Source organism: Dermacentor albipictus, chromosome 4 (assembly GCF_038994185.2).
Source record: "Dermacentor albipictus isolate Rhodes 1998 colony chromosome 4, USDA_Dalb.pri_finalv2, whole genome shotgun sequence".
Lineage (NCBI taxonomy): Eukaryota > Metazoa > Arthropoda > Arachnida > Ixodida > Ixodidae > Dermacentor > Dermacentor albipictus.
In genome coordinates this window covers 127,766,182-127,793,902 of record NC_091824.1, presented here as the reverse complement: position 1 = coordinate 127,793,902, position 27,721 = coordinate 127,766,182, and the positions used below count along the sequence as shown (strand labels likewise).

General features: G+C 44.8%; 1 protein-coding gene and 1 long non-coding RNA gene across 3 annotated transcripts in view; one reads left to right on the top strand and one right to left on the bottom strand.

Moving 5' to 3' along the window:
• Nucleotides 1-878: 878 nt before the first annotated feature.
• Nucleotides 879-7,704, bottom strand: LOC135899521 (uncharacterized). 2 transcript variants are annotated; one of them, XR_010563637.1, is made up of 5 exons: nt 7,234-7,704; nt 3,077-3,169; nt 2,480-2,658; nt 2,237-2,422; nt 879-2,136 (listed from the first exon to the last, which is right to left on the bottom strand). It is a non-coding gene; the product is annotated as an uncharacterized lncRNA (long non-coding RNA). The 2 variants fall into 2 exon arrangements; XR_010563638.1 differs by lacking the exon at nt 3,077-3,169.
• A 1,519-nt stretch (nt 7,705-9,223) lies between these two features.
• LOC135899522 (protein OS-9-like) overlaps nt 9,224-27,721 on the top strand; it is a 30,473-nt gene continuing 11,975 nt past the window's right edge. The window contains exons 1-10 of the mRNA XM_065428800.2: nt 9,224-9,481; nt 10,285-10,458; nt 11,138-11,201; nt 11,933-12,009; nt 12,109-12,210; nt 13,166-13,367; nt 15,481-15,624; nt 17,707-17,807; nt 18,002-18,326; nt 26,530-26,625. Coding sequence (XP_065284872.1) covers nt 9,356-9,481; nt 10,285-10,458; nt 11,138-11,201; nt 11,933-12,009; nt 12,109-12,210; nt 13,166-13,367; nt 15,481-15,624; nt 17,707-17,807; nt 18,002-18,326; nt 26,530-26,625 — 1,411 coding nt within the window. The 5' untranslated portion in view covers nt 9,224-9,355. The remainder of the gene's footprint in view (nt 9,482-10,284; nt 10,459-11,137; nt 11,202-11,932; nt 12,010-12,108; nt 12,211-13,165; nt 13,368-15,480; nt 15,625-17,706; nt 17,808-18,001; nt 18,327-26,529; nt 26,626-27,721) is intronic.

The following is a 27,721-nucleotide window of genomic DNA, read 5'->3' as shown; positions in this document are numbered from 1 at the left end:
CTCCCGCGCACCACCTCCTAAGCTGGAGCGCGCCGAATGCATCTGTTCTTGATGCGTGGGCGCTCTGCCCATTGTATATCTGTCGTACAGCAGGTGCTGCGACCTTCATTGACGTTGCTTTAGAGAGTTTGTGTTGATTTGTATGAGGCTCACCTGCGTCTCGGTGTTAGCCAACAATTTGCTTTCTGAGCTCAAGCTCCTTCAAAGAAAAGGCGGCACAGTTCCTTTCCCGATCATTCCTTAATGCGACAGTCCTTTCTCGTCCTGGTTCAGCCCCGCGCTTTCACGCGTACTAGGCTATGTGCATGGCAGCATTCCGAAAAAAATCGAATTTTGTTTCAACAGCGGAGCGACCGCGGCAACGTCTGCCGTAACCGAAGGCTCGCCGCGTAGGTATCGCGGTCATCCTGGCATAGGTGCAGTGGCGTAGCTAGGTCGTCTGGCACCCGGGGCCGATAGCTCTTCTGTCACTCCCCCCCCCCCCCCCTTCGGGTGTAGTCGAGAAAGGCGAGGATATCAACAATTTTCGGGTGTCTTCAGACGTATATGACACCGTGCAGGTCCGCCGGTACCTGGTGCGCTAACTCGACGGCGCCAGGCCTAACCTTCGCTGAACAGGACCGTGGGTGATTATCGGATACGGTCTCACACCACAGCATCGAAAGCTATCAGCATGCTGCAAGTGAGCTGAAAATCCTTGGAGGCATTTCAAATGCAAGACATTTCAGAAGCTGCATTATCGACTTTGGAACTATGTGCAAAATTTTATGTCTGTTCGCACATAACTCCAGTGCACGCCTAGTTGACAAGAATATGCACTACAAAAAAAAATGTTTACAACTGTACAATGTTATCCACACAGGGGAAATAGTCCCAAAGAAAAAGAACACCGTCATTTTATTAAGTTGCAGTCAACATTGTACAGCAAGTAGATGTTATAGAAAAGTACAAGTGGATGCAAGCAACTAAATATACACAGGGCAGTGAACAGTGAAGGACAAAAGTAACAGCGATCAAGACGTAACATCGCAGGCACGTGCGGTATATTGGCTGCCGATCAATGTCCAGTCTTGCTGAAGGGAGGTTCAGCATCTGCTTTGCTTGGCTGTGTAGTGGTACGCAGCTTTACCGCTAACATGAATAATGACTGTAGACAGGTTTTTACAAATAATCTTGGCGCCATGCCACCACTATATTTCAAAGGATAAGCTGATAAGCATGATGCTCACAAGCTAATGGAAATCTTTTGTTGCCTTTAATTCATGCCATATGCCTTTTGTTAACGGTACGCTGATGCTTCGCATTAGCCATGATGAATAAAGATGAATACAAGGAAGATATGCCAACAGACACCCCTTGGATTATAAAAGCTGACGAGGCAAGGGCCACCGACAAATAGACCACTGGACGCCTCAATTAAAGGGAACGCCCAGAGCCAAACTTGGAAGGATTTTGGAAAAGATTGGCGACCATCACTGCGGAACCATCAAAGAGCATTCTGAAGAATTCACAGATGAGACGAGGCCATTCACCAAGAATTCCATGGAAGAAGTGAGGACGCACCCAGCTAAAAATATGACAACAACCATATGAAGTGATCGAAGTCGCACGCGCGTAAATAAATAGACATCATACAGGGCACAACAGACGCGCACACACACACCCATGCTCATACGCGCGCGCAACTTTACAATACGACCCAGCATCAGCGTACCATTACGAGAGCACAGGATGTGAATTAACGCGCACCAACCTCCAGACTGACTGAGCAGTGTACCACAGACGAGCCAGCATGTTACCTGTAATTGTTTCGGTCCGCTCGTCAAACAGTCAGGGACCCTCAATACGAGACTGTGTCGAACGGCCGTGATACAGCTACCGGGCGGAAAGAACTCGCACAGGGATGTCGTGATCGATGTTCGCGTCACGAATCCGTAGTTGTGCAGCGTCATCGAGGCAGCACGGAGCAGGCAGAGAGGGACTTTTCCTGCAACTCAACGCCAGCGGGTGTAGCAACGTGACGAACTGTCTCGTGAGCAAGGCTTGCCACACTACGGTGAGCACTGGACGTCATGGCCTACTACGCAGGCGGAGCAAATCTTGAGGGGCGGCGGATGTCAAGACAAAGGTCGCAGACTGAAACGACAAAAAAAAAATCATGCTAATTAGCCGTGAGCCCACCGCCACAGCACGGGTCGGAAGAATTCTGATTTGCGTATACGTGCAGTAGACGTACTGCAGGGTGGGTCGTGCAGGGTTCTTCATTTGCCAGGAAACGAGTAGTTGTGTTGCTGGAGGAGAAGTGCACGGGCGGTCAGCCACGGCACGACAAGCACTGAACGTCAACGGTCCGGGACACTGCTGGGCGCAGGGACGTTGCTGGAGTGCGCTGGAAGCGGAGGCCTAGGGTGCGTACCTGAAGCTAAAAAAACCGGGCAGCTTTTCAAATTCGGAATATAACCAGATAGTAGGTACTCACCATGACAAGCGTCATCGTACCAGCCGGGAGAGATGAACTCGTCAAACATGGTCCGCGTGTCGAGCAACAAAAAACACGGCGTGGCACAAAAGGAAAAGAAAAGCGGCCACGTACTTTGGCCTCTACGCGCCGCGCTGCGAACAGAAGGCAACGTCCGTGCTTCAGCGTAGCTAGATGAACTGAAAGCAATATACGCCACTGGTTAGCCTGACACTAATTCCGGATGCCACCGCGACTGCCGCGATTCCACATTTCGCGCCCTCTCGCGCGCGTGGACGCGAAGTTGTGGTCGGAAAGCGACATCACCCGGAATGGGCCGATGGCCGTGTCGCAAACGAGCGAGAGAGGACCCCTGCCAGCTGTGACCTGCGCAGTGTCAGCTGCCTGCCTGGTGTTAACTAAGCCTGAAGCTAGAATCGCCCCACCCCGTCCTCTCCGCTTCCGTCACGGCGATGACCCGATGTGGCTGCGGCCGTCCAAGGAAGCTCGGGCCTAATTAAGCACTACAGTTAACTGCACACAATTTGCCAATGTTGTCAATCAGTTCTGATGAGGAAGTTAATGGCCGCGCCGCCCTCGCAAGCTAAACACTCCCACCTCGGCGATTAGATGCCGAAGCTACGCTGTGGCGACAGTTGCAGCGTTGTCCCTCAAGGCAGTGCCACGGTCAATTGGTTGCACGAGCTCTACCTACGGTTGGGAAGATAAAGACAAGTCATGCAAGCACGGCCGTTGGGAAACCTAGCCTACTTGCACGTAAATAATGCAAGCACTCATACAACGCGATGGCGTAGAACTTTCGGTTCGAGAACGCACACGCACACAGCTTCAACTAACACTTGCAAATATCCTTAACTTGCCTGTGGCAGATATCACAATTCTAGTTCATGAGCTGGTCTACTCGAAGCGGCGGACAATACTTGCACAAAAAATTGATGCAACAAGGACTAATAAAAATTCACTAATTAAGATTTTAATTACCTTATGGCACATATTGCAATTTACAAATTCTAGCAGTGGACTTCGCAAGGCGAGTCCACATGGAACGAATTCTCAGGACGGCACCAGTTTCGAGATATAAATTACCGAACTTTGGCGAGAAATGCATTGTCGTTCTATGTAACTTGTTCACGAAACGTCGTTTCATGCACTGAAGCACACACCAATAATAATAATAATAATAATAATAATAATAATAATAATAATAATAATAATAATAATAATAATAATAATTGGGGTTTTACGTGCCAAAACCACTTTCTGATTATGAGGCACGCCGTAGTGGAGGACTCCGGAAATTTTGACCACCTGGGGTTCTTTAACGTGCACCTAAATCTAAGCACACGGGTGTTTTCGCATTTCGCCCCCATCGAAAGTGAAATATGGGCCATAATTGCAATGTGGGCCATAAGATAATTAAGATCTTAATTAGTGAATTGTTATTAGTCGATTTTGAATTTTTTTTTCAAGTAGTGTCCGCCGCTTCAAGTAGACCAGGCCATAAAATAGAATTGAGCTCTCTGCCACAGGCAACCTTTAAAAATATGCTGAAAGTATTTGCTGAAACACCTTGTATATATGCATGTTACGAATATAACGCGATCTCTGTCGAAAAAGAAAAACGCATGCATTGCAGGGCTTTATACATCGTTACTGCGAAACGCGGTCTCAGAACTAAGTAAATGTACGGGCTCGGACGTATCACTGTCGGCGAGAGCGGCGTCATGCGTTGCTCTAACTAAAGTTACTGGACAAACAGCACCTCAAATATATTACAGCGACGCAATCGAACGGGACAAAGCCTTTCGTGGACTGTGCAGAGATTCACCGCGCGCCTTCGAAGTCGCGCGGTGAATCTCCGCACAGTCCGCGAAAGACTTTGTCCCGTTCGATTGCGTCGCTGTAATATATTTGAGGTGCTGTTTGTCCAGTAGCTTTAGTTAGAGCAACGCAGCTAACCTTAGCCAAGGTGTTACAGAAAAAAGCATGGTGCAAAAGAGCCTTAAGGCTGCGGTGTTCGGTTGCCAGAATTCTGACCGTAGAAAACCGTAGGTTTTATCGTACCTTACATTGTGAATTTGTGCGCTTTTCTTTTGATCAGCTTCGATAACTTGAGCTGCGACATACAGTATTGGGGGCGAGATCCACCACTGGAAAACCTGGCGCCACCATCGGTGTGACGTGGCATGAGGGATCACGTGGACACAGCGGCCGCGTCGGCTGTTTCAGAAGCGCCGAAGCGAGCTGAGAACGAAAGTTCTGCACCTGCACCACGGTTCTGATTAAGTGGCGAGGCTATACCGCCTTCGGTATCTGCTTGACAACATATGAAAGTACTATAATAGGTAGTGGCTGCCTTTGGAGTCGTGCACCATGGTAGGCTACTGCTCAGTGCCGCAGTGCCGGACGTACACAACGGAGTCCGCTGTCAGCCTTATTCATACGTAGCCGCAGGGCAAGGAGCTGCGTGAAGCTTGGCTGGCGAAACTTGGAACCGGCAGGCAGCCATCGGCTACAGCTCGCGTATGCAGCAAGCACACACGCGAGGAAGATTCCTGCTATATGGCGCCGGGACTGCGCGATCTTTGGTGAGCAGAAAACGCGCACTGAGACGCTCGCCCGCGCCCGCTGCGCGGCTAATGTCAGGACGGTTTGGTCTATGAACTTGGTGATGCTAGATACTGGCAAGTTCTCTGGAACGGAAAGGAAGCGGTAAGACGCATATTAAAGAAAGGCATGGCATATGGTCATGTCTGTGTTATGAATTAATGCACTGGATTACGAAAAAGAAGCAGAGGGAAATCGCACCCTCAGAAGACCGGTAAACATACAGGGTGACGCAACTTGAGAAATATTGAAATCTCCAAGAAATTAAAAGACAAAAAAGATTGAATCGTCGCGACGGCACATCACAGTCACCGTAGCTATGCGTCGAAGTCTCTATAACAAAATTATTTTTGAACAGTTCTGATAGCGTCCACGCAACAATGGTTGCAAGGTGCTGTGAAATGCTCACATGTTGCGGCCTAAAGCTCACGGCACGGCGCGAAAACGCGCTCACAGCGAAAGCAAAACATTGTGCGCGAACATGCATGCAGACGCGCAGTCGGTCGCTGCGAACCCGTGCGATCACTGCATTGAGGCTTCACTCTTATGCCCCATTTGGTTATACAGACAGCCCACAAGAAGCCGGTTCGGGAGACTCCGTCGTGGCGACCGCGCACAGTGGCGTTCACTGTACGTATTCGGTAAAGAGATAGCCCAAAGAAGAATCCCGGGGAAAACTGGAGTAACTGGGCAGTTAGTCCTAAAAAGGGTGCTTTCGTCCCTCAAGGGAGTAACTGCATGAATAGGCGTGCCGTGTGCAAATTTCGGAGAGTAAGTGTTTAGTCCCTGGCCGGAAAGAGAGCAACGGGAGGATGAACGGCAACAGTTATTCCCCATGCGCTCCGCTTCTTTCGTCCGTGTCCTGGCGTGATGCGGCAAAAATGGTATTATCTATAAAACGTGAATAGTTCGAAATTCGTGCACTGTCTATTGAACTACATGCAAAGCAGCATATTGCCTCTTCGTGAGAAAATTGCTTGAAATTTAAAAGCTGAAATGTGAAGAGCCATGCCCTTCGTGCGCACACCATAAGTGAGTGAAATACATTAAACGCGCAAGTCGTTGATAGACTGCCAGATTTTGCTGGTCAATAGTACCTAAGTTCCGTCCGTTCCAAGGAGATTACGAAGTTAATTGAAGCGATCTGTAGCTCAAATGGGACACATTGAGCGACATAGAAAGTGTCCGTCTCTGTCGTCTTAAATGCCCCGTTTGAGCTCGCTACACGTTAACATCGCTCAGTGCCTCAGTTTAAATCACCCTAAGAATACTCGGGCAGGCTCGCCTGTGGTCGCAAGTGCACTCAACGTTACACTCTCCCCGCACAGCATACACAAAATGCCAAGTCGCTTTTATATTGCCGCACCTGCGTTCCGATGCTTAACTTGTCTCAATTTCCTGCCCCATCAACCGATCTTTTCTGTGTGCGACTTTCACTGTGCTCTCCATTCTCTGACTATGCAGAACTGGTGAATGTAGGGCTGAATGCTACTATAATAAATGCCATGAAAGAAAAAAAAAATCTGCCGTGGTGCAGTGGTTAGAGTAGCTGACTTCGGAGCGTGAGGACGTGAGTTGGAATCGTACTTTCGGGCTCCTTTTTTCTTTTTCTCAGCTCGGTAATATTTTTTTATGAGGGTATAAATGCCTAATTTCATTAATTCTACCTTTGCGGATCATCGGAAATAATGACCGTTACTCCCTTAAGGGGCAACGGAAAAGAGCAACTTTTAGTCCTCGGAGGAGTAACGGCATGGGGAGTAACAGTTCATCCCCTCACAGTTACCCTCTAAAGGGAGGAATGGTTGTAGCAGATCAGTTCCTCCCCTAAAGGAGTAACCTCAATACCCCATCTCCTCCTTTTCTTAGAGACGCTATAGCGTCTGTAAACGATTCTGTGCTTTCAGTTTGACCAAGATTATTATATCGACAGTCAAAAACTTCCTTCGTTTCGAGAGCACTATACATAAATGTCCAGGAGGGCTGCCGCGTGGTGTTTTTATTGAGCGCCGTAAGCGAAACCTATGAGGAGCGCGCCGCGTGATCCCTCGTACTACGCAAGGCAGGCGCTTCCGACAGATGGCGACTCCGTAACTCCTCGCCCCCAATACACAAGCGCGCGCACACACGCACACACAGTGGCTCACCTCACAAGGTAGTTGAAGCGCGTGCCGACGACATTTGCCTCGTTGTCCCTCGGTTAAATGGCAGGGTGAGTTGGTCCGTGGGAACACGCGCACAAAAGAAAAAAACCGCCACAAACAAGGCTTCAGGCTTGACAGCAACGGCGTCGTTGGCGCGACAGCTCGTGCGTGAGAAAGGATGCAATGGCCGCCGCGCGTCGCATACGTATTCCGGGAGCTCCAATGGGCAGTGCGAGAATTCCGGAGCAAAAGAGAGTCCTGTAACCGCAATTGCAGAAGTCCAGGCCGTAAGTGGTGCAGCCGCGACTTAAAGCTTCGAAGCACGCCATACAGCAGAAGCCAGTGCCGGAACCCATGGCTGTTTCGAGGTCGGTGATGTGGTCGACCGTCGCTGCCAGAGCATATACGGTACGATGCAAAGGCTCAGCTGACACGGGTGGCTGCGGCGTGAAACGCAAATTGAAGGGTGGGTCTCTCGGCTGCCGCTTCTTAAAGCAAAATTTAAGCGCACCTCTCAACTGTTGGCGCATGCGCTGCTGTGCCCAGGAGTCTTTTCTTCGCCCGCCGGACGTCATCGATGGTCGCCACTGGACCGCAGCAGCCGTTATCGCCGAGATTAACAACTCCGTGCAACCACTCGTCTGCAAGAACAAAAAACAAAAACAAAAAACACGAGGAAACAGAAGGAAAATGATCGTTGCCATAATCTGACTTTCCATAATCTGCTGGTTTCGGAATGTTTCAGTAGCGTCCACTTAGTTCAACTGCGGCGGCGTGCCGGCCGCACTGAAGATTACGGTACCGCCCGCAGCCACATTGTCTATCGGTGGGGCAAGCGGACGCAAACGCTGTTCCGAACGCGATATTAGATACTGCGCGACTTAAGTCCATTTTACGTGTGTGTGTATACGACCCAAAGGGTGTAATTTTGCTTAAAGGGTGTAATTTTGCCACTCTACATTCTTAAAACGGTTGCACCCTTTGGAGTGTGTATTTGTCCCACAACAATAATCGTCATCTGCGTTGCTTGCGTTTACTTTCCTGAAAACTAGGCGCTCGCTACTTTCCTGTCGAGAATGCTGCGTCACACTGATAAGGCGCATGCCGTTCGTGACTGGATAGTACCGGGCTCGCAGAGTAAAAGAAAGGAAACGCGGGCAGCACGATTATTGTTGTGGGACAGGATACGCCCCAAAGGGTGAACATTTTTCTAAGAGTGTACTGCTGTGTGCAGATATACAACTCAAAGGGTGTAAACATTTCTACACTCTTAGAAATATTTACACCCTTTGGGGCTTATCTTGTCCCACAACAATAATCGTCATCCGTGCTGCCCGCGTTTCCTTTCTTTAACGTTGCGAGCCCGGTACTTTCCAGTCACGAACGGCATGCGCCTTATCAGTGTGACGCAGCATTCTCGACAGGAAATTAGCGAGCGCCGAGTTTTCTGGAAAGGAAACGCAAGCAAGGCAGATGACGATTATTGTTGTGGGACAAATATACACCCCAAAGGGTGCAACCGTTTTAAGAGTGTAGCATCCTCGTGGCATGGAGGGTCCCGGAACTCCAGTGGCACCGTTTACATTTAGCCTGAAATATAAAATTTTTCTTTATTTTAAAGTAAGGCAATGCTAATTTGCAACCTTATTTAAATGAGAAGGATAAAGCTAACATGTCAACTGCGTGTACGTCAACGTTCCTAAAAACACCCGAGCGCGCTAGCACATCTTGGGATGCGCACAACACCGCGCACGGCAAGACACGACGACCCGATCAGACCCGATACACATAAGCTGCGGCAACTGGCGTGTTTTTGCCTTCCGCAAGATGGTGAACCGGTGGCTTCACTTGACGGGCGCTCCCCCTCTCCAGCAGTTTTTCTGAACCTCCTTGTGGCGGCAACGCAGCCAATTCGTCACAAAGCAAAACCGAAACCGAGTCATGGCCTTCGTTCAGTCGAATCTCCGCATCATCGAGCAACAATGGCACGCCGCTACGCCTTCTCGCACACGCATGCCCGCATTTTCACGCTCACTCACTTCGTTATTTACACAGCTGACACGGCTTGAGGTTACGTGTAATATCTCCTTGCACGTATACTCGTCGTCAGCTCACCTTAATTATCATGATCACGTCGGTCACGTTGCTATTGTTATTTATACGATGTGTGATCGCGTACTTCAATTTGGAGGAGCTAAGGAGTTTCAATTATGAAGTTGACATCGTAAGCACACCTGTGAAGATCAGCGATGTAAGTACGCAATGTATCGCTTTGACGTCTCCCGCTGTCCCGACACACCAACGCTTTTGACACGTGTTATAGAAGTCTGGGGTGACGCCTACACAGCGCTACTGGCCTATGTTTAGTTTGCAAACCGTAGTTACGTCTTTGAAGGTTAGGTACGGCAGACGTCAGTCATAGCACAGGAGCTAGGAAGCTGTGGAATATGATCGGTGGGCCGAAGCTCGCAATATTGTTTTGCCGAGTGGATACTGTGGAAATGGTTTCATTTCTTCATTTTATTGCTGAATTTTTAGTGATCGGTGATAGGAGGGGTCAGGATTGGTTCATACTCGAGAAGGATGAAGAGGGTATGGGTATGGTAAATGATGTGTATGGGTTAATACTTCAGATTATCAGTGACGTGTTACTAGTAACACCTGTTACTCGGGCTCTTCGATCTTCGCTGAGCTCAATCTGCACTGCTATCTGCAAGCGCGAGGCGTGACTGAGGATGACAATGTAGAAACATCTGAGCTTCGTAGGCAAACATGATCATGGGTTGCAGCGCGAAGGGACACGGACACAGACTAGAAGCAGACAGGACAAGCGCTAACTCTCAGTTAAAATATTTATTTGATGATGTTTGATCATAAGATCATGTTACCGTATCAACTCGCCCAACTTTCTATCCTTTTGCGTAGGCAAAATCAAGATCGATATATTGCCATTTTGACACCGGTATAACGTTATGCGCCGCACTTCAATCGAAATCGACGGTAATTTTTAAGTCGAAGTAGTTTCTCATTTCGTGTCACTTATGTTGCCTCTAGGATATTGGAGCATCGGTAATACTTATGATGACGAAGTTTGGACAAGAGTACCAGTGCTCCCTACCCGAGAGTTCCTACCCGACGGAACATACAGAGTCTGATGATGCTGAAGATGAGGCCCCGAACGTCTTAAGGTTACTGGAACCGCTGAGAAATGCACCTTGTTTGACTAAGGTATGACATTGCACAACATATCAGCATCTTGCGCTGTAATCGCTGTTATGCTATGATCTCAATGCATTGCTTAGTGTCAAGCGTGTTTGTCAATATGTTGTATGCTTGATACATTGGGTTTTATTTTGCGCATTTTGCATATGTGCACATGTAACCAAACGTTCATTGTGCAGCATGCACTCTCAACTATGATAATAACAAACTGCTGCTATTTATACTTGGTTGATTTGATCCTGCAGCGTGGCACTTGCTTTTAATAGCAAACAATTAATAAATAAATGCATTGGGTTTTAATGTGCGTGCTTGATTGAGCAAACTGCTTGAGGAATAAAGAAAACCTAATAACGCGATTTACCTTGTGAATATCTGCACTGAGCACCCCGTTGTAGGAAAACTAAGCTTTAATTATCTCTTAAGGTCTTTCATCGTAATTGCATTTCATAACAGTGCTTGTGTTTGAGTAATTGGAGTAAATTAGTCTATCATTTTGTGTAGTTTGCTATTGCATGTTTCGATTTAACAATTTAATTGCTTATACATACAGGGATGTCTTGTTAAACATACAGAGTATTGGCTTCAGTGCACCTCCAATTATCTGCAGTATTTAACTTATTGGTAAAAGTCAACATGCATGCGAGCTGTCAGGATGATGACTAACTTATGTTATCATGACTTTCAGACAAGAAACTGGTGGACGTATGAACTCTGCTATGGAAAGTCAATCAAGCAATTTCATGTAGAAAGTAAGGAGTCTGATGGCTGTTTGTTGTTTTTTTTTCCTCACTTTTGGGCATTTAAAGCTTGCCACAAGTGTAGACGCTCTTGTGTTATCACAATTTTTCAATCAGTGAAACTGGCTGGTTTGTTTGCTAATTAATAATCAGTAGATTCAATAAAAAGCTTTGATTTACAGATCATACAAGAATGCTTATCAAAGTATAGAATGGGAAGAGTTCTTCCCATTCAAGCAGGCTGCAAATTCATACAAGTCTCTACAGGGCCAGCATCTTTATTACATAAGCTATCTATTTGTTTTACTATGCTGAAACACTAGCATCTGATTTTGTGTATATTTGCATTAGTGTTAGAACAGTTCAGTGGTATGAAGAGGTTATTTTTCTATTAACTTATTGTACACCAATGATATCAGAAATAGCTTAACACCAGCAAGCCACAAAAAAAAAAAGGAAACATCTGAAGCAAAAGCTAAATCCAAGGCACAGATTCTTTTTTATCAGACGTCTACAGCTAATAGCAGTGAGTGGGCTACTGACTTATTCACAGACCTTATAACTTTTACTTTTCTGTCGTGCCTTTTGTTATATCTAGCTGTGCACCAGATTCACCAAGCCCAGCTTGGTGTTTTGATAAGCATATAGTTGATGTAACATTGAATGAGCATCTAGCTCTTTATGTGGTGTGAACAGTGCATGAGTGCTCCTTGCTTAACACATTGGGTGTTTTTATTTCCCAGATGGAAAACCAGAAGGCGCAATCATATTTCTCGGTCTCTATGACTACGATTTCGACTGGAACAACGAAACAAACTTGGTATGTCCTTCACACATCTTGAGTTTGCTGTTCTACCAAGACGGGGCTGTATGTGAAATTAATGAGCTACATGTTTCTTCATCGATTTTTTGTGGCCAGGAGCAGTTCAACAAAACGGGCCAACAAAAGTACCACAGCCAGGTCTACAGCCACGGTTCCAAATGTGACATTACCGGTGTCCCAAGGAGAGCAGAAGTCAGAGTGAGTTAAATGATCTTTTCAGGTTTACTTCTGCTGAATGCTCAAGAGGTGGAGACATTCATTTTTTCTCTTCTTTTTTGTGTTCCACTGAGAGGAATGTCATTGCTAGTTAAAGAGCACTATGTGGAGTCGAAAAACAACTTGTTTTTATGAATAGCAGTGTGCAAGTATACTTGAAACTTCAAATAGGAATTGAAGTCTTTTCTATCTGACTTGTACTTCGATTTAATAATACACTGTTGCAGGTTGTCAAGTATTCATTTATGTTTAATATAACTTATTACAACACTTGTTGGAGTCAACAGAGAGAAAGACAGATCCAAGTGGTTACTGTTCAAAATGATTTTTCTGCAGGAGGGTTGTGGTTATGGTGGAGAGGTGCTATTTGCTGAGAAAATGCAGAGTCATTCATTGAGTGTACTATGCACCCAATGCACAGGACACAAAGTGTTTTTGCATTTTGCTGCCATCAAAATGCATCTGTCGCAGCCGGGATTTGATCCTGTGCCCTCGGACTTAACAGTGCAATGCCAAAGCCACTATGCCAGCACGGCGGGTGTCATTGCGCTTTGAACTGCTCAAAAGTTTAATTCACACATTTTACTTTGCCTTCTACCTCACCTGTCTACCCAACGAGCCTTTCTTGTGACGCAGTTTTTGTGTTGCTCGTTCAGGACCAGTAAGCTAGCTAACGCTTGCCAGGCAGAATGTTGAACTGCGGGCAGTTAGTGGCCCCCAAAAAAGAAAAAGGCCAATTGTTCCAGTCGAAAACAAGACATGTGGCAACCCTCTTTGTGGTTCACAACCAGTGATGTGCGTTCTTAAAAGGGAGAGAAAAGACAATGCAAGCAAAATGTTGACCTTGCCATGATCTCTGCAAGGATGCTGTAATGTTATAGCATTCCCTTAGTTATGTTTGCCCTGCTGAATGTGTGCGCAACTCTCTTTCCTGTAGTATTTCTGCGATGAAGACTCCACTGATTACATTGAAAGCGTGGAAGAGCCAGAGACGTGCAGCTATGTGTTCACGGTGCACACATCAAGGGTGTGTGCATTCCCGCCACTGAAGCGGATATCTCCATCCAAGCCCCACACCATCTCTTGCAGTCCCAGGCTCACGGAAAAACAGTACCAGAAGTACCTGGAAGTCAAGGAAAGTATGTCATTATAAATTTTTTCTTCTTCTTTGTTATTTTTTGTTATTGTCAGTGTTCTTCTGTCTCTCTCAATTGTGCGTGTTCTTTTAGTGCCAATTATTTCCTTCATGATCGGTGTTTCTTTTTTATATTTTTGCTCTTCACCCTTTGCCATTATATATTGTGGAGTGTTGGCTTAGATGCCTAACATGAGATAAAGGGGAACAAGCCAGCTGTGATGGCTCAGCACGTTGTGGTGGAATAACAGTAAGTAACTGACAGAGACCAAAGAAGATATGGTGACACGGAACATCATTGACTTGGCACTATGGAAGTCTGTCCTTGGCCTTGTTGCTTTGTCTGCTCTTGTCTCTGTTAACTTTATGTTGTTGTACCACTTTGTGTAAGGAATGTACTTGTTATCAATGTGGTAACATGTAGTCATAGTCTTAAGCATGAACAATGGCCCATAATCCATGAACTGTATGTTTTGTGAGTCACATTTGCTGTAATCTGCATGAAATTGGCCTCCATTTATATATGTAATTTCATTCCAACACTATGCGGCCTGGCAACCGAGGTGAATAAAAAGAAAATGGCCTGCAGCCGTTTTCAAACATGGTACATAAACGTGTGGTTTCTAGTTGCTAGAAAATGCCCTCTTGAACAGCTGAGCGACCTATGGTTTGAGTACGTGCAACAGGGAATCTGAAATTTCACTCTGAGGACTGCTGACCCTTTCTGTCAACTACGTGAAACTCCCACCACTTTTTATGCTTATTGTGACAAGCCATAAGCATGATGAACATTGGCCAGATTTTTTTCATTGTCAGAACAAAGCATTGCATTTTGCAGAACCATAAACACCAAAAACCCAGTATATATAAAGTGGTGGTACTGTCTGGTGGTGAGTTAATACCACTGTGCTCATGCCTTGACCCATTAGATTGAGTGGCACAGACAACCCCCTCTCAATGGTCCGTTGTGCTAATGAACATGAGGTCATGGGTTCGACTCCTGGCTGCATTTAGATAGACATTGAATGTGAAAATGTTTGTGTGGTGCTTAGATTTAGGTGCATGTTTGCAAGAACCCCAGGTGGTCAATATTAAGAGTCCTTTATTACAGTATCTCATAGCCTTTTCGTTGCATTGGGATGTTGGTAGGATGATTTACCTTGGATTCTTCCAAAGGGTGCAGGACTTGGGTATGGCTCAAACTGGTGGCAAATGAATCTTGTCATCCACTTTCATTTTCCTTTACTTTATCAATTTCTGCATTTCTGTTAAAACAATAAGTAAAATTTCCCCTATAGTTTCCCTGGCTTTATATATTTGTGACTAATATATATTTGTGACTAACAAAAATCAGGCCCTTTGGTTTCACTCTCCTTGTCATTTGTCAAAAAGAACTTGCACCTGAAACAAAAAAAAGCTTCTTTTTATATCTGATATTCGCTTTAAAAATATATTCTTTAGATGCTGGTAATGTTGAGAAACATTTTAAATTTACTTGGTGATATGTGAAATTCGTTACGTCTGTGTTCATTATATTGTTACGTGTGGAAAGACACAGATGAAAGAGGCTATATACAGGCTATTTACACTGGAGCCAGACCGCCAGGCCAACACTCACTCGCGCCAAGGGCACAGACCCCCTTCGTCGTCGTTCTCGCGGCGGCTCGTCCCTTGAGCATCGCTCGATGATATCGTAATACTACCCCCCAGTGGCAAAAGTGCCATCACGGTGCTGTTAAATATCCAAGGCGCGTGGAGAGTTGTAGGGTTTGAGTCGGGCGACGTGGACAATGTCACCAGTTGTCACAGCGGAGGACGTAGTGGGCGTGGCTAGAACGATTTCGCAGGTGATATCGGTCACTTGGCGGAGCACGCAATATGGGCCTGTGTAGCAGGACAGCAGTTTTTCACAAAGGCCGGCTTTACGCGATGGTGACCAAAGCAACACGAGGGTGCCGGGCACAATATTGTAGTTCAACTGTGTATGGGAATTGAGAAACTGCTTTGCTTGGCACCTACTGAACTGTTGTGCACTTATGTTTATCACAAGACATGCGATGTTGGTTATTCCTGAAGTTCTTAATTGAAGGCTAACTATTCTTTCTGGTTGTTATCAGATGAGAAGAAATTGCAGGAAGAGAAGAGAAAACTGTGGCTGCTGGAGCAGCAGAAAAACCTGGAAGCCATCAAATCTTTCGTAAAGAAGGAACCCAGCAGTGCCATTACCAACTTGGAGAAACCTGTAGTGGACATTGAAGAGGGTGAGCGCGTTGGCTGACTTGAATGCTTTATCAGCCCAACACCCAATTTTTCACAGCATATTAAATTTTGAAGGGCCGTCACTAAATTATTTCTCTAGTCTGCTTCTATGCATAATGAATATTGTGAACCATAACAGATGTTAGGGCTACGAATGGAATCGGAGAAGAAGGAAGAGCGGAAGCAAAAAAGAAGATGTGAGAAGAATAAAAAGGGACAAAAATATACTAGAGGAGTAGGAAAATACGGGAGGCATGTTTCTGCAACGAGTGAATTGTGTGAAACAGTGCTTATTGAACAAGTGTAACAGCAAATTTCCTACCAAGAGTTTGCTACCTTCACCACGTGCACTCTGTAATATGCAAGGAAAGAGGGTGCCACGTCTAAAATTGTCTCAGTGCTTTCCTTGGCTTCTTTGTCTATTGACTCTATATGGTCGTCATTAACAAAAATTGGTCCACTCGGTTTCCCTTCCTGTCTCCTTGATGTCTGGCCGATGAACTTCATGTTGAATTAGCGTGAAATGAAACATGGGTGAAAGAAGGCATGTGGGACAAAGATTAATGCCAACTACCAGCCATTTGTTTGAAAGGTTCACAGTCACGCTTTCAACTGGCCAATCTGTATTTGCAAGTTAATTTGCAGCTAACTTCTAAGGTAACACTGAACTTTTCTAATAAATGGTGGGTAGTTGGCACTTGTTCTTATCGTTTCTGTGTATCTGTTGACCTCAGTGCAGGTGACCTTCTTTAGGCTTCGATGATCAGAGTTGCGCTGTGTTTGCCTTTACACAACCCTTGTGTCAATAAGCAAAGCATGATCAGTCATCACTCCACATACTACCATTCCTAGTTTTAGTGACGTGAAGTTACAAGTCGACAATCTTGTGGACATGTTTGCAAATCATGGTTGTTCTGTTGTAACTCCAGATAGTGTTATGTAGTCATACATGGCTGAACAAGATGAGCAGCTAAGACTGTGGGATAGGTCAATTATACCCTTGTGCATAAACGAATATTCTCTCACAACTTCAGATGTTGGTAAAGGCCAAGTGGAACGAAATTTCATTTTAGCTAAATTTATTATAAATGAGTAGTATATACCACTCAACCAGTCTTGGCAAACCCATGGACCTACTTATTGTATAGTTTTTTGCTAGCAGCCTGAAAAGATCATCTAAGCAGACAGTGTGCACCTTATGATTTCACTATGACGTAAATCCCAGTATGCTGCATCCAAGATTGTTCAGCGCGCCATGATAGCCAGGTGTGTAGGCTGCTTCACATCGGCACACCTGGAGAACCACAGAGCCCGGTCATATGGGAGCCTGTGGTAGTTCGAGCATCCCGTGCAGCAAGTACGGAGAGGGGGCTTGTCGTGGCACCCTGAGGCAGCGACGGTACCTACGCTATGCAGCAGCATGGCCTCCAAGAGGGCACACATGTGCTGTTGGGGTCTTGGAGGCCATGCTGAGAAGCCATGCGTTAGGCCATGCGTAACTTCCAGTAAGCTGTAATGGCAGTGTTTTTTTTCAGTGTCAATATCAAAAAAGCTGTTTTTCTAGCTTTCTGTGATGCTCCTGCTCGTATTTCAAAGGTCAAATTTTGTACAGAGGCTCCTCTATGTCTCCATTATATTAAGCTAGGCTTTTTACGCAGTCCAAAATTTCTTTGGAGTTGGCCTTTAAGTAGTCATAGATATTTGCTTCATGAGATGAGAAAAATGAGCTGGTATGTCTGTGGGATAAGTTGATCGCATTTGCTTATGTGGACCAACGTTATGGTTACAATGGTGAGAGTGAAATGCTGACTCGCAGTCAAAATGTTTCGTTAGCTTCACTGCGACAATGACCGAACGTGTGTTGTGGATGTAGCATATGTCTGGCTGACTATCTTGCTAAACGCTGACTAAATAAAAGTCTAGCTGTCCTTTATTTTATAAAGGGATAACTCTTTAGAAAATAAAAGTCAGCTAGACTTTTATTTTTGAGGGCTACCTAAAGAATGTCTGCTTCTTCTACTCATTTGAAGGTGCAAATGGCATGAAAGAAAAGCACTAAATTTTGTGGCTCCTTCACTGCACAGCACGACCGGAGGTGCCAGCCGAGACGCAGAATGATGAAGCGCCCGTTCTGGAAAATACACGGAACGACGTGGCAAAGCAGTTCAAAGAAGTGTTCAGCAAGGTTGGTGTTTACTTATATTCACTGGTACATTTAACTCATTCTCCAATTTAGACCAACGTGCACATAGTGCACAGAGTTTTGTACAAGTGTTTGTTTCTGCTTGTCAGAAAGTTGTGTTAAGATGAGGTCGTGCATTTTGTACCTTTTCTGTTCAGATACTTTTTAGGACAGATGCTTACATTGCTTCATTTCAGAAGGGAGAGGGCGACCTTCATGATGAGGCCACTGCCCAGTTCAAGGATGACAGTCATGCGAACGTGAATGCTGTCCTCGAGAGGCTGATGAAACGTCTGAAACAGATGGAGGCTGATGCTGAGGATGATGCGGAAGGGAGTGCAGGAATCGCCTCTCAGCAGCATGTTGCTGAGGGACAGCAAGGCAGTGAACATCTCAGAAAACCGGACAATGCTGCCCAGGATGCGACAAGTGGTGACGAGGTTGTGGAGGATGAATACGATGGGGAAGATGCCGGTCGCTTGGTCAGCAGAGACGGGCATCAAGATGTTGGCGAAGAAGGTGGTAAGTTTCACTTTTAGTTCACGGTACGTGCACTGGCAAATACAAACTGCAGACCGTGCTTCATCATTCCAGGGATAAATGTGTAACCTGTGAAGTACGTGTTTTCTTTTTGTTATTGTTTTCTTTTGGCTGCCACAGCTTATAACCATCTCTGACTGAATTCCTCCATTTTTTCATGTTTTGTTAGCTGTGGCACGCTGCAACTTCCTCAAAATGTTGTTGGCATTTTTTGTTGCATATTCAATTTAAATTATGTAACATTGTCCATGGCGTGCAAGTGCAGTGTGAGTAGTGTAGTAAGTGTTGTTACTTTTGATTTGTTTAATTTGCAAGATGACTTCTGGCTTTTATGTGATGGCTCACAAGGGCTTTGCTATCCTACAATGACCTAGTAGCTGAACAGTCGTCTTGCAAGTAGCTGCTGCTGCAGCTCCTTTCCTGTGAACACCCTTTCCTCCAACTTTATGATATCTCGGCTGCTATACGTTTTTACTTCACTGCACCAGTAAACATCATAGCTTTTGGCCAGATTCCTTCAAGCGCCATGTCCAAACTGTGCTTCTGGCAGAACCAAAAATGGGAGTACTTTCGTGAATGATAGGGTGGTGCTGCCATTGATGGGAGAGAATAATATCACTGTGCCAATGCTATTGCCTGCAAGATTGTACAGTGCAGTCAGTCGACTGTTCCCTGAAGCCATGCTAGAGCCCACTGCAGTGATGGACAGAGCAACCCAGACTCCTTGGGTTGCTCCTTGTCTCCTTGTCAGCACAGCATAGCTCCTTGTCAGCACAGCAATGCAGCTTGAGCACAGAAGGAATGGCTAAAAAGGAGGGGAAGGCCATGAAAGCATGACAGGGAGGGCACTTGATCATTAATTATTGTGCTCACACAAGGTACCTGCAAAAAATTTACAGCGGAAAAGACTTGTGAGGTGATGAACATTAGTTACCATACTTTTCGGTAAAGTTGCACCTTCGTATAAGTTGCACCCCCCTCAAAACGGCAGTCCTCATGAAAAAAAAAAACAAGGGAATGTACTGTATTCGCACAATTCTACCGTGCCCCTGATTATAACACATAGTTATACTACCGCCCAAATGGCAAAAAAAATGATAATAACTTGGTGCCGATTCTACCACGCACATCAAGTAACGAAACTTGAGTCAGCGCGCTGTGTTGAAAGAACTTTATGGGACATACAAAGGCACACAGACTCGCACACAGCTGAATCTTAGTGACTAGATGCTATCAGGGTCTGACGACACTTCTTCTCGCTGTCTGTCAACCACAGATGTCGTCTTCAGTTACATCTAATCGATTATAAATGCCACGTTTACAGCAAACTGGAGAATGGCGACCCCAAACCAAGGCACAAAAACAATGTCCGTTCGATTATACTGAGGCAAGCTACCTTACGTTGAGCTTTCTATTTTAGTAAGAATCAGTTTCGTTTTGATTTTGAGTAAAATTAGTGACAATTGTTACGTGCATGAAAATTTTAACACACTCTTTATTAAAAAAAGGTGTGCATTATAATTGCGCAAATACAGTATATAAGTTGCACCGGCGGTGTATAAGACACACCTGTTCATTCGGTACGCGATTTGAAAACTTGTTGAGAGGATCAGGTTGTGAGAAATTGTGATGAAAATACATGCTTGCAGTGGCCGCTGCCTCTGCACACATCCCGCGGTAGACTGTGCTAACATGCGTGCAAGTGCCTTCAAATGTCTAGACAATACTTTTCAGAAGTATTTTATTCCGATTGCCTGAACAATGCTATCGAAAGCTTACATGACGGCATTTAGACAATGCCATCAAAGTTGTCCTCCTCCGAGCCACTTAGAAACAATGCAGCTACTTCAGGTTAGGGTTCCACTGGGACGTAATTGTCGTCTTCTGACTCGCTGGTATCCAACTCACCAACATTACCATCAGTCATCAACGGGATCAACCCAGCCCTGTGAGACCTTCAGAAGAACTTCAGTTTGGCCTACTTGGTGTTTACTGCATATCATATTGACTGCTAATAAAGACGAGGACAGGGGAAGAGAACACAAAATGACAACACGGGTGGTAACTTTCAACTCACTAGCACTATGTTGAAATCACTATGAGTTGAAACTATTGAGTTTCAACAAAATATCGTTATGAGTTTAAAGTTACCGCCCATGTCATCATTTTGCGTTCTCTTCTGCTGTCCTCGTCTTTATTAGCGGCCAGTATGATATGTTGTGAAACCTTGCCACAATTGTTTTCTAGAAATTGAGTTCCATGCCTACTAACCCACTTGGCTACTTCTCCAAAGTAGCAACTTTGCCGACTTTGCTTCGCATGCAGCATCATGGTTAGTGAGGCTGTGACGACACATGCGAAGTGCACAGCAACAATGACGAGTGCAATGAAGTGTAGTTGCTGTGCATGGCACAAGGTCACGCGTGGTGGAGCGTCATTTGATGCCCGCTCAATAAAGAGGGTTTGGCCATAGCATCCGATTTGATTTTGACAGTATATAAGTCGCACTGTTCTATTAGATGCACTGACAAAAAATTCAGAAAAAGAACATTTCTGCCTCTATTTTGTAAAAGGTGTTGCGGGCCCTTTTTAAAAGCCCAACCACAGTGGAATTTCACGTTGATAAATTGGTTATAAATGAGTAGTATACAGTAGGCTTCCATTAATTCAACTCCGGTTAATTCGATCCCGACCAAATCCCAGCTGGTGCCTATGCATTTCTATAGGTGCAGGCTTTCGTTATTTCGATCGTAAAATTGGCCTTTGCCAGGTAATTCGAACTTGACCTGTCAGCACGCACATGTCTGACCCTTATGGTGACCCCAAACGCGACCCATATAATAGCAGAATCTACCTCTGCAGACTCTGGAGGGCAATGAATGCATTGAACACCTACCATCTTTTGTTGAAAACACCTATTTTCAACTTGCCCTGGGAAACATTTCAAACAGTAGCCACAGCTCACAGTGGCCAATTACGGTATTTACCCAATTCCAGCACACTATCCCACCCCCCTATTTCTTTTTTTGGGGGGGGGGGGGAGAAAATTGGGCCATAAATTGCCTAGCGGTGCAATCGAATAAGACCAAAGCCGCCTTTACAGCGTTTGTATGCTTTCACGCATAAGATGCATGTATTGCGGCGAAGCTGACTTTTGGAAACCTGTTGCCATTGTGCCACACATATTAGACCCTTGCCCATTTCTGTTGCTAAAAAATCAGGTGCGCATAAGATTTCTGCTTCATTTAGGAGCTTTCATGTCATTTTTATGTTACTTTTCTAATTTGAATGCATATAAGGTGGGTGGTTTTGATTCAGGGGAGCGTTAAAATAAGGCAAATACTGCCAAACAAATCAGCAGTGTGTTGTGGCATTTTTTCTGCATCCTGTTTAATTTAACCTGCCGGGTAACTTGGTCAGATTCAGCGGTCCCATCTAGGTCAAATTAACGGAAGTCAACTGTTTACGATTGAAGCATTGAAGCAATCTTGGCATAGCTGCAGGGCTGGTATTTGTATCATTTTCTTATTAACAGCCTTTAAACGGCACCTAGCAGATGGTAAATGCACCCTATGGGTAGTGGATATAGCACAAATCTCAGCGTGTTGCCTCCGAGATTATTTTCAGTTTGTGGCAGACACTGTCTCTAATCTCGGAGCTCACGGCAAGGAGCTGCACTAGTCCTGAACGTTCTGGATTGTCTGCCATTTTCTGTAAAAGTTAATGGTAGCATTTTCTTCAATTGCACTGTCAAAAACATCTACTTCTGCTATTCTTTTATTATACATCCACTCGCATTTCAGGCAAAAAAATTTGCAGAAAGGCTGCTTGATATCTGCACTATCTGAAAGTAAGCTTTCGTTGCGGTGCAAAGTTTTCTTGCAGTTGATCTTTAAGCAAGAGTGAGAGAAAAAAATGCACATGTAAAGAAATAGAATCAATAATACAGTTAACTTCTGTTAATTTGACCTTGACAAGATGATGAAATCATTCAAATTATCCAGCAGAAGAAGAGGCAGAAAAAGAAAGTTCAAAAACACCGCTGCTTCATTTGGCAGTACTTGCCCAGTTCCCATGTGCTCCTAGATGTTATGTGCACTGCACTTTTATGGGTTCATAGCAGAAAACAGTGCCCACCCAAACATAATACACAACCCACTTTACAACAACAACAACAAAAAAAGCTTGCCTCTGATTCTGGCAATTAGAAAGGAGATAAAACCTGCAGAGTTTATCGTCACAGAATGGAAATTTGTCTCCAACATCATCAATTGCAAACACCCTTTTATTGCTGTCCGTGAATCATAATGCGTGTTGCTGTCTGTCCAGTCTACTGAGTTTGAAATTCCGCATTCTTTGAATCGCTCCACTGCAGTCACGAAGGGGTTGGTGATCCACACATAGAATAACCACTTCACCAGTTTTTCATGCAATGTGCAGATGTCTACAAAATGCCAAAACATGTGGTGTAACTCTGTTGCCACAAGTTCTGATATAAAATAAGTTGCCTGTTGGATGAGCTTTTGTAATTAAAGCCTGAAAGTGGTGAATCATCGTTGCTATCCCATGCAAAAGCTTGTTTTGCCACCGTCTTGTGATTTCATGTCGATGATGCTGGCTCTTACAGTAGGCTGTTGCTAACGCAGAACCTTGGTTTGGGCGAGTTGGTTCGAAGTCAAACGGTTGGAAAAGCAGCACTAAGAAACACAGGGACAGAGACACATAGTACAGCGCCCCTCATGTGTACTATGTGTCTCTGTCCCTGTATGTTTTAGCAATGCTTTCCCAACCGTTCTGTTGATTATACCGCGGATGGGGTTTTGATTTCGTATCTTGTAATGCGCATTGTTACGATCAGCCAGAAGGCGTAGTGACCTTCTAGACTCTCCTGCACCACTGCAATGAATTGCTTCGTGGAGCTAACAAAGCATCTTCGGACAAACCTGCGGCAACAACAAGGCCAGACATGTATGGCAGATCGAGTGTTGCTTGATGGTTCACTGTCACGGCGACCGTCATGGACAATGGGAGCAAGAAACTCCTGGAAAAGGGCATTCTACAGCATTTCCTCGCACACTCCGGTGACCACCACAGACCTTTGACAGACGCTCCAGCTAATTGCTGGGTCATTTGAGAACCAAGACGTGCCAGTTTGAGTCAGGCATGACAGTCCCTTTCTTCGAAGCTCCCCTCCTATCTGCATGTTCAGTGAACAATGGTGCCGGAATGATTGTGTGAACACTTGCCCTCAACATGGATCTTTCAGTGACTTTGAACACTCTGATTAGACGAAGGTGGGCGGCAGATTTTCCTGGCCTAGGGATCTAGAGAGGACAGAGGGGATTTAAGCCGACTTTTTCAGCTCCTCAGGGTGCTTCAATCCAATCATGCTAGACTGTTGAGACATAATGTTCTTCAGTACTGCTCATCAATAAGAACAGGTTCCTCCCTTCAACAATGTCCTTAATGTGGATGAGTCAGACGACGGCATGGGCCAGCCACCCCTTTTGACATAGCCGACACCAACTCTTACGGCAAGCAGTTTTGAGACAACATATATTTTTTTAAATGTATGCACTTTGATTAGCTAATTACTTATAATTGATTGTGAGCTTACAATGTTTGCTTAGAAAATTCATATTTTTTCACGTGCATTCAGCAGAAATTTGCTGTGCAGGCAGAAAATCAGCATTTTTGTCAACATATAACATGTCTGACACATTTGCTGACCCCTAGTTCCACTAAAACAGACACTGCAGCCATTAGGGCCGCCATTGGAGTCAGACGTATGCGTGCTGACAAGTAAACAAATTATCTGATGAGGGCCAATTTCATAATTGAAGTATACCTGCCGTGGTTGCTCAGTGGCTATGGTGTTAGGCTGCTGAGCACGAGGTCGCGGGATCGAATCCCGGCCATGGCGGCCGCATTTCGATGGGGGCGAAATGCGAAAACAGCCGTGTACTTAGATTTAGGTGCACGTTAAAGAACCCCAGGTGGTCAAAATTTCCAGAGTCCCCCACTACGGTGTGCCTCATAATCAGAAAGTGGTTTTGGAACGTAAAACCCCATATATTATTATTATAATTGAAGTATCAAGAGTTTTGGCTTATATTTTGGGTGCTGGCTTTGATAGCAATCTTTGGTTGCTATCAAATTAACTGAAAAATTAGATTAACTGGAGCTGCATTAACAGAAGTCTACTGTATAATTCTAGTAGTATACGTAATAGAATGATGTCAGACATTATATAGTCAAACATTGGCATAACAAATCTCAATTTAGTGAAATCCACAACATAAGATTATTTCCTAACTTCCTGAACATAAGTTCCATTACATGTTAGCAAAACCATGGATGGTATTACCCAAGTAGTTTTCCTGGGACAGATGTTCAATTTCCGCAGTTCCAATATTGAGAGAAAAAGAAGCTCTTTATTGGCAGGCAGAGAAATATGCTTGCATGCATACAACCACTGACATAACACTCTGCATAGAGGGGCGGAAGGGGATCAAAGTATTCCAAAGTAATGTGGAAAAAATGAAACTAAAAATAAAACGTGTGAGTAAACCTGATAATGATAATTACAGCTGTGAGGTGATGGAAACATGTACTAGCTCACTTTGCCCGCGCATTCTCCTTGTGATGCAATTCTTGCCACCAAATCTGCAACAGGCTTCCTCCACATAGCGTTCTTATAACTGGCTGGTGCCTGTAAGAAGAGTTTTTGCAAAAGGCAACTAGAAGAGCAGTTACTACTGTTAACAGTGACACCAAGGTTATACTGTATATCAGATTATGCATCAACAATTTTGAAAGGGCATAATTTGTACAGTGAGCATCAAAAGTTTATGGATCGTGAAATCAGAAAAACCTCAGTGTTTGCACAGCCTGGGCAAGCAGCTTGGTATTCAGTGTCGCAGCCTGTACTAGTACTACTATATGTAAACAACATAGTGGTACACAGTTTTGCTTGCTGTGAGCTCATGCTACTTGGAAATGCAACTTTTTCACGAAACGCATGCCCCATACACTTTTGAAACTGGCTGTACATTGTGTGTATGTACCGTATTTACTCGCATAATGATCGCACTCACGTAATGATCGCCCCCCTGAATTTTGTCGTCAAAATTCGATTTTTTTCTTTCCGTGTAATGATCGCACCCTGAACTTGTCACAGCGATATGTCGTGTGCCAAGTCTAGCTAATGATGATCGCGCCTACCATCTGTTGAATGCTACGCAAACGACTCTTAAAGACATACCAAGCGGTCTGCACGCACCCAACATTCTTAAGCAGATGCCCCATTTCATTCCTTTCATCACTTTCCACACTTCCATGAAAAAAAAAAGCTACAACCAAACTTGCCTCGGCTTTATTATTTGTAGGCTACATAATGGTTTTGGTCAACAACAACAACACAAAGAGCGCCTTTCGATTCTTCTGGTCTGCACTCGTGGGCACGCAACAAATTGCAAGCGGCAACGATAGTGGCCACGTTTACACTGATACATTAGAAGTGTACTCTATTCATACACCGGCGCTTGTAATGCAGCTAAGATATTCGCCCACCCTTAGCGGAAACGTGCCGTATTGGGATAGCAGTGAAAACAAATGCCGCAGTTTCCGCAGCATGCCTGCCATGTGTTTCTATGTCACTGGCAGCTAAGCGCACCCATCTGTTTCTGTCCCCTCAAAGTGGACATCGCTATGTTATTGTCGCAAACTTGCCGATATTAACGATATTATTCATTACTGATACGGAAGAAACTGTTTCAATGTGCATAATATACTTACGAGAATAAACATAATCGCATTCGGCACGTTTGGCTTGCTCCCCCGGCCGGCACTTTTGTTTTGGTGTTTCGCACTAACAGCGGCAGCTGCCTGCTTGTCATCCCGCAGCAAATGCGGGATGAAAAAAAGAAAATGGTTCTTTTCGTGGGAAATTTAACCCGCGTAATGATCGCACACCTGAATTTGCGTCAATTTTTTTTACAAGAAGTGCAATCATTGTGCGAGTAAATACGGTATACTGAATGCACGTAACTCTATCTGTCCCTGTAATCCAGATTAAAGAAGGTTTCACAAAGCCCAAAATGTGTGGTTACGGAACCGCAGTGGAGTGGAACACTGGCCTAGAAGTCTTGGTCACAGCATGCATTCGCACATTTTTCTTCCTTAGACTATGAAGACAACTCTGGACAGCCTGTTGAAGATGGCCAAGTGGACTCTGATGCAGGTAAACAGGATGAAGACGGGGACCATGAGAGCCAAACAGGTGAACAGCCAAGCTGTCTTTATGCCCTTATTAAATAAGCCTTGCACCAATGCCAGTGGCCATATATTAAACATCCTTTAATGAACCATTGATGAAAAACACTAAAACAATTCAACTACTCTAAAGACTACAGTTTCACCTCACTATAACGATGTTGCATCTGGCACGAAAATACCTATGATAAATCCTAAAGAGCACGAGGTAGCAGGTTCGATCCCGGCCACGGCAGCTGCTTTCTGATCTGGGTGTAATGCAAAAAGGCTTGGGTGCTTCATTGGGTGCATGTTAAAGAACTCCAGGTGGTCAAAATTAATCCATAGTTCCCAATATGGCTTGCCTCAAATTCAGATTGTGGTTTGGCTTGTAAAACCCCAGAATTAAATTTTAAGTTAAATTTTATATTCATTACAGTTGACTTCCATTATTTTGACCCTGAAGGGGCCGACGAGATTGTTTTATCTGGCAGGTTGGATTAAACAGAATGCAGAAAAATTGGCAAAACACTTTGTTGATTGATTTGGCAGTATTTGCCCGATTTTAACACACCATGGAACCAATCGGGCACCCGGTTTCTATGCCTGCGAAGTGGAAAACTAACATAAAACTGACATGAAAGCCCCTGAACAAAGTAGAAACCTGATATGCATTTCATTTTTTAGACAGAAAAATGGGCAAAGGTCTCACGTGTTGCGCAATTGCGGCTAGTTTTCTAAAGTCATCTTCACCGTAGTACAGCAGTGTTATGCGGTAAAGTATGCGAACGCGGTTTTGCTTTTGTATTTGATGTCATTGCACAGGCAATTTCAGGCCCAGTATATTTTTGGAAAAGAAAAGGCGTGCGCTAGAGGGTAAATACCATAATCGTATGCTGTGAGCTACCGTTATTCAAAGTCTTCCTAGGTAGGGCATTGATAGATGTGTATTCAATGCATTCACTGTCTGCTAAGCTCAGCCGTGATTGTTGCTGACACTGAAGGGGTCACGATTGGGGTCAACAGAGGGATCAGGCACATACATGCTGACTGGTCAAGTTCAAATTATCTGGCAAAGGCTAATCGTACTATAAAAATAACGATAGTTTGGGCACATAAAGTGC